Source organism: Periplaneta americana, chromosome 4 (assembly GCF_040183065.1).
Source record: "Periplaneta americana isolate PAMFEO1 chromosome 4, P.americana_PAMFEO1_priV1, whole genome shotgun sequence".
NCBI lineage: Eukaryota > Metazoa > Arthropoda > Insecta > Blattodea > Blattidae > Periplaneta > Periplaneta americana.
Genome location: NC_091120.1, coordinates 26,013,870 through 26,026,223, shown reverse-complemented (window position 1 = coordinate 26,026,223; position 12,354 = coordinate 26,013,870). Strand labels below are relative to the sequence as shown.

Below are 12,354 nucleotides of genomic sequence, written 5' to 3'. Positions count from 1 at the left end.
ATTAACTTCGCATGTATGATTGTTAAAATACATTGCATGAATGTAATATTTAAAGAATTCATTTAACTTACTCAGACTTACAAAAAAAACATAATTCAATTTTTTTAATACAGCAATTTTGACAAAACATTAATCATTGGTATTTACAGTAAGTTTATTGACGCAGTTTAATTGAAAATTGTAAACTATTAAACATGTCCACGTTATTCTAACATGTCTACTGCATGAGGTAATGAGGTATAGTACTCTAATGAAAATATTATGGATATAGACCTATTCCTAAAATTACCTATTAATACAGAAAGTGCTACGCAAATTGTTATTGTAATTATGAGATTTACTATATCAAAGATAGCATAATTCTCTTTAATTCCCAGTCCAAGGAATATTTAGAGGAATGTTTCACATTCTTATCCAAAAAATATGAAATAGGTATATTTATGGAATGGCTTTAAATTTATTAATGGCAAGAAGTTGTTGTTGTTTTCTAATGCCAGGCATTTGACAATAAAGTCATTTGACCTCTTGCACTCCAATATTTTTCAAAGATATTATCATGACCAGCCACTGAAGCACAGATTTTGAGGTGTTCCGAATCCATTTCTTGGTTTGAGTTGCACAATGGGCAGTTAGGGGACTGTTATACCGCCAGCATTCCATTGTAAGATGTTTAGTTCATTCTGTACCATTAAAGTAGTCCCCGCCCGGAGATCCGATTGGGGGACTATTTTACCTCTGGATAATTTTACCTTAATGGTACTCATTTCATATCGGAGTGAAAAATGGCAAGTTGTAGCCGATTTAAGTGAACACCATATTTTAACATTTTGGTGGCTACTTCATTCACACACAAGCCCCAGAATGTCTGGAGGACCACACCTGCTGTTGGTCGACGGGTCCATTGGACCTAGCTGGGAGATCTTGTTGATCACCAGCTTTCCCTCCTTAAGCCACTGGAGGACGATTTTAGTGCCATAGCAGGTCAGCACTAGGAACAGAAAAGTAGAAAGAGGAAGGAAAGGGAAATGAACCCCTAGGCCTCGAATGCTCTAATGCCGTCAGGGTCGAAGAAAGTAAGAGTTCAGTCAGAGGACTGGATAGGAAAGGGTAAAGAGGGAATTAGGTATTGGTTAGAGGAAAATTATACCAAATTCAGTCATTAACTCATCAAGCTGACCAGTGCTAATTGATGAGTAACCCCTCCCTTTAGTTCAGCTTGTAAAATTATGCTTACTAACAGCTGAGCCACAGGAAGGGAGGGATGGGACATTGGGTATTTGTCCAGGTTGGTTCCTTAAAGCCTTCAATGGGAAGGATTAATGGCTCTCCCCCCTGTATCCGACAGATACCCTTTTACAGCCTAATGTCAAGAAGTAAGTTACATCCTTACATCCATATTAGCACTTCTGTTATAAAGAAAATGTTCAATAGAGTGTACGGCATTTATTTATGAAGTTTTCCAATGTCTGTAGTTCATGTAGTTATCACTGTATATGTATAGTTAGTATAATTATAATATAGCTGTTGTCCTAACTATAACTCTAACATACTTCTGTAAAATAGGACTACATAGAGTTACAATATTACCCAAAACATCAAATAATTCCTGCATAATCCATCAAAATGTAATTATATTACAAATGTATGATAATTAAGTTAATCAAGTCTCTGTAAGAAGAAAATAATCACAGAAAATTCATTAGATATTGCTTTACCTAAAATAATGATTATAATAGTTGCAACTTAAATGAGAGTGTATGTACCATTTATATTGCATAATTTACTTCTGACCACATAGTTGTCACACTTTCTCAAGTGTAAATGCACCATGTTTTAATATGATTTAAGAACATAGTTTATTTGTACTTCAAATAAGATATACAGTGAAACCTCTCCTTACGGACACCCCCAAGGTACGGACACTCCTCAAATACGGACAGATTTTTATGTCCCAACTGAAATAATATAGAAATTATAATAAAATTAACTCTCGTTTACGGACACTCTCAGACACGGACACGGACAGCTGTTCCACAGTTCTAAAGCTTGCTATACCTCCTGACTGCGGACAGAACTTGGATTTCAAGACCTAATGTGTTACAAAAATGGAAAATTTAGTTTTGAGAACTGTACAGAAATTCCTTAACATGAAAGAAGACAATAAGGGTCTCGTAGGCTACCACTAGCCCAGCTGGCTACCCCTTTTAGCTAGAAGCAGGTGAATAAACAGGGTCATAAAATTTCACCTGTCTGATAGGTCCAAAGTTTCCGCGATCGTGAAATTGTATTCGACACATGATATGGTTCGTAGGATTATTCTCATCTCTTCAATCAGTTGTTCTGTTTCGAGAGACATGGCACCTGAACGTAAAGGTTAAGTTGAAAACTGTAAATTACAGTACTGCATAACTGTAGACGTAGAATAAAATTGCATGGCACAGTACTGTATTTTTCTCTTTCAGTCTTATCTACTGTAGTTCAAAGTTGCAAAGAATTACTGTAGTACAGTATACTGTATTTAGAATTAAACTACAGTAATACATTTCATTTAAAGCGTGAAGGGATACATAATACATATTATAAATTTACTGTTGGATTGGGGAGCCTCCCTCCCAATAAAGCACACCTCCCAGATGCGGACTGATTGTTATGTCCCTTCGATGTCCGTAAATGAGAGGTTTCACTGTATATGCATATAACTTCATTGGTTTTAGTATGATGTAATATTTAAAGTCAGTTCACTATACATTTATTTCAATTCCATGTTCTCCTGCTTTCAGGGCTTGCTTTGTGCCCATGATGCAGTAGCACAGAAGGACTATTTTCCACGATTGCCCGAAATACCTCTAGAGGTGGATGAAGATGAAGAGACGATTAAAATTGTGCAGCTCGTGAAGAGCAATGAACCACTGGTATGTTACATTTGAAGTCTTATGTAATAAGATAATTTTGGGTTTGTGGAGAATTTTAAGCAGTATTAATTAGATAGCTAAAGAAGACTTTATTTCTGTCTATAACATATTAATTGTATTAGTTGTTGGAGTGATTAGCAAATTTAATTTTTGAGGCACAAAAAAAAAACAGAAGATCTTTAAACTCATTTCAGTTATAGTTTATTGGTGAAATTTACTTTTTTTTTTAAATATCTACAGTTTAATTTGTGTGTTTTGTGCTTATATAACATTGTGCATATTTTTTTACACTAGAGTACACAGTTATCCTTCATAACTTTTTCAAGGGTTCTTTTGTATATACTGTATTTCTGGTGAGTTAGTAGCATACTTAGGAGTACATGTATATAAATAGGTATTGGTTTTATATTTAATGTTGCTTTCAAAGCTTTATAACTTTCTACATCTATTCTTTTTAAACTTGCTTGCACAGAGTGGTGCCCAAAGCGTTGAGCCCATTGTGGTAAGTTTTTCTGTCCTGCAATGGGAGGTTTCATACATCAGAATTTCAATATTTGTTCTACTGTCTTTATTGTTTCTTACATTCAAATGCACTGTTGTACTGTAGTTCATACCTTACTTCACCCACCTATAATACTAAATATTTTAAGATGTTAATTTTAGTAAAAGTAGAATAAATGTCATCTGTGTTGATTGCTATTTGTGCAGGTTTCATGATTCTCATTCTGTTTCTAAAGATTTTAATATGGAAAGAACCTGTAAAATTTAGCAGTACAGATATAATATAAATATAGAATGAATTTCTGCCATCTTGCCTTATTCTGTTTCCTATTATTACACACTTACATCTGTGCCTGTGAAATATCTGATAATATCTATAACTGATGACACACGTCAAATAACATAGAATCCAATATTAAATTAAGCAGTATAGTGTTAGAATATGGACATATGCATAGACAGTCATAGTAATACAGTCCTCAGTGACTATGCAAGCTACTACAGTTCACTGCAAACAGATAATAATATATTAAATAGTAATTTCATTTGACTTGGGAAAACTGGAACATTTAAGCATCCCAGTGGCTGAACCCAGCAGGGACAGAGAGACATGACTCTGGAATCAGAACTGTCCTGATCAAATCGGGATGCTGGTCACCTTATCGTAAACAATCTTCAGTCACTGATTAATATAAAAAAGAGGCACATTTTCCACTGTCAAAACACGTCCTCACTACATGCTACATCATGCTCATCACATCGACATGTTACACTCCACCAAGTTGCCGACTCTAAAGCTGGGTCCACACTATACAACAAAACACGTTATATAAGAAAGTTATATAACTTGTTGCAGAAATGGGAAGAAAATGTTATATAACATGAGTTTTTTTGTGTTATATAGCAAGTTATATGTTATCCATCGGGTGTCGGTAAAGATCAAAGGATGTTATAAAACATCGTTATGTAACATGTTTGCGCATCATGTAACTTGTTATAAAACACACCCGCTGCACAAAAAGGTACGAGCTGAGTCTTGCTGTAATCATCACGTCATGTGTTTTGCATTATTACGTAGTATCTTGTATGCATTCTCTGTATGCTTGGCGTGATTATTCATCTGTGTTCCGAAGTCAACTTGGCATAATGTAGTGAAACAAGACTGCAACTTATGAGTTAATTGAGAAAAACGGGTATTATGGGATCCGCGACTGATATGGACTACAAAGACAAATAAAAAGCACGACGCATAGGCTGAATTAGGTGTTAATATGAAAATGGATGTGCAAGAGGTTGAAAAGAAAATGAGAATTCTTATTGATCAGTTCCAGATAGAATTAAAGAAAGAGAAAAGTGGATATGGAGCAAACGCTCACTACAAATCTAAATGGGTGTACTTCAAGATGCTCTTGTTTTTAAGAGACAAAATGAGTCAGTGATAGCTTCACATACTCTGGCACAATCTTGGATATGGCATTGGAGAATTTGAACAAATAGCTTAAAATTTTGTAGGAATCTCCACTTGGAAGAAATCTTAAAGTAACAGTTTCTCTCGCCAGTATTGCATCTCGAAATGAAGTGTCTTTCTTACTTATCTTATGTCTGATTACGTTTATAAGATATTCAAAATCAGAACTGATCATTCTGGCAAAGTTTTTGAAACTTCCATCACATCCAAGTTCTTCTGCCAAGGAATCACTAGCATCTCTCTTAAGATTTGCTAAAAGGTTACTTCTATTCTATTGTTTTATACTTTGTAAAGATGGTCGCACCCAACATTTTCGTTTACAAGGCCTACTACTTCCTGCCAGAATCACACAAGCAGAAGCAGCAGCAGCAGCAAGAACTACATCATCTGCCCTCGATGCCATTTTCAAAAGTGACATTTATTTAATTTATCAAGTTATATAATTTGTTACAAGAATGTTATTTTGATACCAACACAAATATAACATGTAGCAAGTTAAAGAAACATTTTGCATACAAAGTTTGTTATATAACGTGTTTTGTTATACAGTGTGGACCCAGCTTAACTCAATTGTAGTAGAAGCTTGAAATTGGTTGCTAAGATGCAGGCATGTTCAGTGATTTACATGCATATCATGTGTCCTCTATATCTGTTATTAAGTAACAAAATAGGAGGCATTATTTTTCAGCACATCTTTTACATTTTTATTGTATGAGGAAAGATGGCAGAACATGACCCTAATATCAAACAGTGTGATCAGGGTTGCCTACCTTTTCCTTCATTCAGTCCTTGAGCTACTACTCTCTTCATTTTTACAGCTTTACTAGCAGCATGATTTCGTTATTTGTTATTGTGATGCATAATTTTTACACCATACTGTTTTTATTACTAGCATAATCAACCCCTTAATGAAGGAAAAATCTAGATATTACTAGTCTTCATCAAGGGGTTAATATACTTCTATTTTTATTGCTGTTACATGTGTTGTGCATGTGTCGGAATGTTACTTCTTATGTAGAAGATAGGCTGCACATTGCGCCTATCTTCAAAAATAAAATTCTGGGCCACAGAATTACATACATTCTTTTGCATGACTTGTATTAATGTGCGTTTTTACAACTCACATTGAGTTAAAATGTTCTGCTTTGGATGTAATCTTGTCACTGTTAGAAGATCATTTTGTGATCCATTTTAACCACTTCCCTTATTATCCCGAGTTAACTCGGGTTGCTAACATGTGTCAAAATTTATTAACCCGAGTTAACTCGTTTGAGTCCCATTGTCTACTTCATAGTGATTTTTTAAGTATGTAAGAAAATTAGTGATGTACAGTGATTCTGCAATATTAAATGATCTCTTTACGAAAATAAAAAAATATGACACTTTTTTTCACAAAACTGGTAAAATAAATAGTAAGGGAAGAGTTAACATTCGCGTTTGTTTGTTATTTGTGGTTTATGTTCATTCTTTGGTTTTGTTGCATCTTAAGGTGCTTAATTATAACATAGGCCTACTGTACGTAAGTAGAGTGGTACAATTTTTACTTAATTTATTCCATGTATGCATAATCATGATCAAAATGTGATATAACAAATTTAGTCCATTATTATTTATAACTTTCTTGTGTAGTTATGTCGTACATGGAAATTGTTAATTGGTTCATGTCGAAACCTCCCCTCAAATTGCTCATACTGTTAGATACCCATAGCAGTTAAAAAAATATATATAAAAAAGAAGTAGCTGTCCATACTAACTGTAAGATAGCGAAATAAAAGTTGAATAAAAGATCATCGAAAAACTGAGTAGATAGTGCTCACTTAGATGGTGCAGTGCATCTCTCATGACAGGATATATTAACGAAAGATGGTAACTCAACTACTTTTCCAATTGTTATTTCTTAATGCTACATTTCAAGTACGTTGTCACACCCTTACAGTTAGTAGGTACAGACCTCTATTTTTATATTTGTCCATCTGCTATACAGATCTAATTGTTTGCCCAATTTGAAGGGAAGTTTCGACTTGAGCTCATTAATAGTTCCCTTATTACAGCTGTTACAATGTATGTAGGGACCAAAATATCAACACAAGCTCAGCATGACTAGCAGATTTACAGTTTCATGAAAGCTTTTCATCATGTGTTGCTTTTAAATTTAAGATAAATTGTTAATAATTATTCTTAAAGTTTTTTATTACTTACATTATTATATACCATAATACAATTGAGGTTATTTGTAATGTTAGTGAAGGTTTAGTATTTGTTCTACCAGCTACCTTCATCTCTTCTACTTAACATGTTAAAACATGAAATAAAGTAGCACTGCAGTTTATTTTCAGTAGTACTGTGTTGTGTTGCTATTTACATTCATATTTACTGAAGCATGTATTTAGTAATGAGGACGAGTTAGAAATACACCATTGAATAAAGCGTCTTTTTTATATATGTAGCAAAAGAGCAGAGATTGCAAACATTTCTATACAAGAGCTTCAAAGAATCAATGACAACTACGTACTTAAAATGTCGTGAATGATTACAAAGGGACTAGAAGCATTTCGAACAGTTGCTGTGATCAGAATTAGTGTGCATTTGAAGCTTAATAGGGTTCACTCTTTCATTGTTGTTTTGTTTCTCATGAAATAAAATTGATGTGAATTCCCTAGACATCTTTATTAGAATGATTTGTTATCTTGTGAAAAATTGTTTTGGGTGCATATTAAATAAAACTGATCAATAACAACAATATGAGTAATAGTAATAATAATAATAATAATAATAATAATAATAATAAATGTAGTAATAAATGCCTTTTGTATCAAGTATGAAAATTATCTACAATGGGCACTTCTTTGAATAATTTATATTTAGGGTTAGTCTAACATGGAATTATAGAATTATATTTTAAATTCAAATAGTAACATATGAATGAGTATTATTGAAAATTGATTAACCTATTATAGTTTGTGACTTATTTTCTTGTAAGAAAGACACACTTAAGATTATCCGTTCAAATCTTATTTACATAGAAATTGCATTACAGAAATTCGGAAAACTTGGATGAGGCAGCACTTTTGAAAATACTAACTTAAGATTATCCGTTCAAATCTTATTTACATAGAAATTGCATTACAGAAATTCGGAAAACTTGGATGAGGCAGCACTTTTGAAAATACTAACTTAGTTTTAAAATCTTCAAAGAAATTAATTCATGTTCAATAACATTGTTAAATTTAATATGATCATATGGAAGTGTACCTGCATGATATCTTGTGTACATAAGTTAGCCAAGCTAGTTAAAGACAGATTTAATATTTCTGCTTTCGTGATTTTTTATTTTGGATCATCATATTTCAGTTTTTGTAGCCATTAATTAGTATAATAATTAAGTTCGTTCTGAACCCTTTCCCTAGTGCTGGCGTGATGTGCCAAAGTCATGCCACCGGTTGCCTGGTTTAGGTGTGTTTTCACACTTTGGTGTACGATTTCATATTGCCTTATTACTAAGCAATGTGAACGATCGTATGTTTAAGAATCTTGAGGTTCTTGTTCATATTGAAGCATGTCTGTAAATAAGCAAAAATAGTAATTGCCAGGCTGTCTACCAGTAACGAAAGTAACCAAAAAGTAACTAATTTAAACAGTTGGTAACGAAATGTAATGAATTTAAAAGATGTTATGTTTTTTATTTAACGACGCTCGCAACTGCCGAGGTTATATCAGCGTCGCCGGTGTGCCGGAATTTTTGTCCCACAGGAGTTCTTTAACGTGCCAGTAAATCTACTGACATGAGCCTGTCACATTTAAGCACACTTAAATGCCATCGACCTGGCCTGGGATCGAACCCGCAACCTTGGGCATAGACGGCCAGCGCTATATCAACTCTGCCAACCAGGCCAGTGGTCGTGGATAATGAAATTACGCATTTTGTTTTGCCTCACTTATTTAATCTTGGTGCCGCTGCTTGATCTAGACTACAGTCTAGAAGGCAGGGAGAGAAATTGACTGCCTGTCCATTGAACTGAAGATCAAAAAACTTAAACAAATATCAGATCGTGAAATTACTGAAATGTGATTAATATTTTGTCATTGTGCTTATGAGCAATCTTTAACCTATGGTAACTAAAAAAGTAACTAATTTTTGTTTCACATTTCCAGTAAAAACACCCTGAATTGTCCACGCAAGAAAAAAATTTCGGAATACGTGCATTTTTTTTTATTTTCTTATATTTAAATTGTCTATCAGAACACTGGTGGCATTTAAATATCCAGTTGCCAGGAAAAGGGGTAATATATGCGTACATTGAAGTTACAAATCTGTCGTCATTTTCTCAGAATATAAATGTTTTCAAGTTATACTGGTACTAATGTTTTATATATAACCTGAAAACATCACCCTTTTAATATAAATGCATGATTTTTTTTGTGAAATATGTTCTCTAAGTTAAGAATATACGTATTTATTTATTTTCTTTGTATATGTACAATATATATTTAATGTAAATGCACATATGTACAGTAATGAAATAATGTGAGGTCACAACACACACATTTCAGAGTAACACTGGATTATTAATTTCTATAAAATGACACTTCAAATGTTTCTCTACAACTATGTTATCACTATCACAATTGAAGTAAAAAACAGGTAGTGCTACATTATTTTCTTTTTCGTTGACATCATTTAGATGTTTAGTAAATTTCTTTTCTGGACAGCAATCAAATGGCAAGTTGGTACTACTACCAATTACACAGCATATGATTGAATATTAGCCAGGTAATGATACTTTCTTCTGGCCATTTCTCAATATGCTTTCTTTCGTACTTTATATTCAGTTTAATGTTTTTTTAATCATAAAAATATTAAGAGAATAAATTAAGTATAAAATTTCAAAAGTTCTGTTGCTTTTCTATATCAAACAAAATCTTGTACAGGTGATTAATTTTCCCAACTTTTCTGCCTTTAGAAAATGCTGTTTCTAAAACAGTTCACTTGACTTATTTAAGGTTACTTACACATTTCACTTTGTTACGAATTCTTTGCACTTTGAATACATTTTGCACTTTAATTAGCTTTTCTGTAATAACATGACATCTGTGTTCACTTTAGATTTTGTCTTATACGTAGTGAACTAATATTTTTGTAATTTTTGTAAGCAATACATTTGAAATCTGTTTTTCAGGGAGCAACAATAAAAACCGATGAAGAGACAGGAAAGATCGTAATTGCTCGTATTATGCATGGAGGAGCTGCAGATCGTTCAGGACTGATCCACGTTGGGGATGAGGTGTGTGAAGTGAATGGGATCAATGTGGAAGGGAAAACGCCTAATGATGTTCTTAAAATACTGGTTAGTACTTACATCACTTTTTTCTTATAGTGTAGCCTGTGTTTCTTTATACAAACATACTAAAAATTTGTAATGATTAACTTTACTAAGCAGATGCATAAAATATATAAACTACGTTGACATTACATTGTAACTAACATTATTGATTTGCTGGAGTGTAAGTGTCTGCATTTAGATACAAAGCGAGTCAAACCTAAGTTACCAGCATTGTTACTGAGCCATGAGGTTATGCATTGGCCTCTTGTTGTTTGCTTTAAGCTTAACAAAGTGCACAGTGTGTGAATTTTCCGTATTAATTGTTGACTTAAGACAGTGACACAGTTCTGCTAGCAATTTACATTCTCAATCTCAGCCAGTTGTCTGAACTATATTGAGGAATGCAGTGTTTTAAATCATGATTAGGTGCACAGTGTGGCAACTCAGTTTCCTCCTTGAAATGTATCTACAGAAAAAGAAGTGATACTAGTTGTTGTGTACGTATCAGTGACATTTTCCAGAGGCTACACAACCATCGAAATAGTACTTACTTACTTACTTACCTACTTACTTACAAATAGCTTTTAAGGAACCCGAAGGTTCATTGCCGCCCTCACATAAGCCCGCCAGCGGTCCCTATCCTGTGCAAGATCAATCCAGTCTCTATCATCATACCCCACCTCCCTCAAATCCATTTTAATATTATCCTCCCATCTACGTCTCGGCCTCCCTAAAGGTCTTTTTCCCTCCGGTCTCCCAACTAACACTCTATATGCATTTCTGGATTTGCCCATACGTGCTACATGCCCTGCCCATCTCAAACGTCTGTATTTAATGTTCCTAATTATGTCAGGTGAAGAATACAATGCGTGCAGTTCTGTGTTGTGTAGCTTTCTCCATTCTCCTGTAACTTCATCCCGCTTAGCCCCAAATATTTTCCTAAGCACCTTATTCTCAAACACCCTGAACCTATGTTCCTCTCTCAGAGTGAGAGTCCAAGTTTCACAACCATCGAAATAGTGCATTGTTAAATTACTTATTAAGTGGAGAGAAACTGGAGCACTGTCGATAAGAAAAAACATTGTCAGAAGTGTTCTCTAACAGAGATGATATCTGTGTGAGGATGGAGTTGAGCCCAGGAAAGGTACTCATCATCTAGCACTGATCATATCGTAACGTTTTTTCCTCAACAAGCAATGAGACATGTAAGACAGGAGTGACTGCAAGTCTGCTAACTTAGCAAAGTGTTGAAGTCGTTTTGAATTGAACATTAAGTGAGATGAAGGCACTTTATCTATAATATAAATAGTAAACGAATATTGACAGACTTTGGAATAGCTACTGCAATCTATACTATGTGTAAGAATAGGGAAATATTAGTTTACATCTTACATCTGTGCAAAGTCTAACATTATCTTTCACAATAAGACGAAGTAATGAGAAGAACTGACCAGAATTAGAAAAATTAATATAATATATTCACAGTTGAGAAAGAATATAAACGGTCTTCTCTTTAAAAGAAAAGTTACAGTTACTTCTGTTAACGTATATGTGAAACAACAAGATGAGCGAGATGTGATAAGGAGTTTGACATTTCTTAAATTTCACTGTTTCAGTGGTTGTGTAGCATCTAGAAAACGCATCTGAAACTTGCATAAACTCAACTCATATTACTTTTTTTTTTTTAATAGATACATTTCAACGAGGAAAATGCATTGCTATACTGTGTATCTAACCATGGTTAAAACTACGTATTTCTCAATACAGTTCAGACAGCTGACAAACTGAGATTGTAGAGTGTCAGCAGAATTGTGTTCTTTCCAGACTTAAGGGGCTGGGAAAACCCATTGCGCCACCCATGAAAAAGCAACCGCGTGGCTCAGTAAGAATACCAGTAACTTAGGCTTGATTCACTCTATATAAAAATGTATATAGGTCATATTTACCAGATCATGAGGGTATATTTGATTTGATTTTTTAATTTTATGTATCTTAGTGAAATGTTCCCTTAAAAATGTAAGATACATGTAGTTTATCAGTGTACGGTTTTAGAGCCTGTGTCTAATATTCTTTCTCTCCCATTAACGTGAATTTATGTTTACATATAAGCCTACTTAATTAATTCCTCCAGATTAGTGCACAAATTTATTTC

General features: G+C 33.8%; 1 protein-coding gene across 5 annotated transcripts in view; it reads left to right on the top strand.

Annotated features, from left to right (window-relative positions):
• Window positions 1-12,354, top strand: part of metro (membrane palmitoylated protein 7-like protein metro) — a 45,937-nt gene that overhangs the window by 7,980 nt on the left and 25,603 nt on the right. For 3 of the 5 annotated variants that reach the window (XM_069823052.1, XM_069823050.1, XM_069823048.1), the window contains exons 4-6: window positions 2,781-2,912; window positions 3,385-3,414; window positions 10,059-10,226. In XM_069823052.1, coding sequence (XP_069679153.1) covers window positions 2,781-2,912; window positions 3,385-3,414; window positions 10,059-10,226 — 330 coding nt within the window. The remainder of the gene's footprint in view (window positions 1-2,780; window positions 2,913-3,384; window positions 3,415-10,058; window positions 10,227-12,354) is intronic. The other 2 variants (XM_069823053.1, XM_069823049.1) reach the window with 1 other exon arrangement.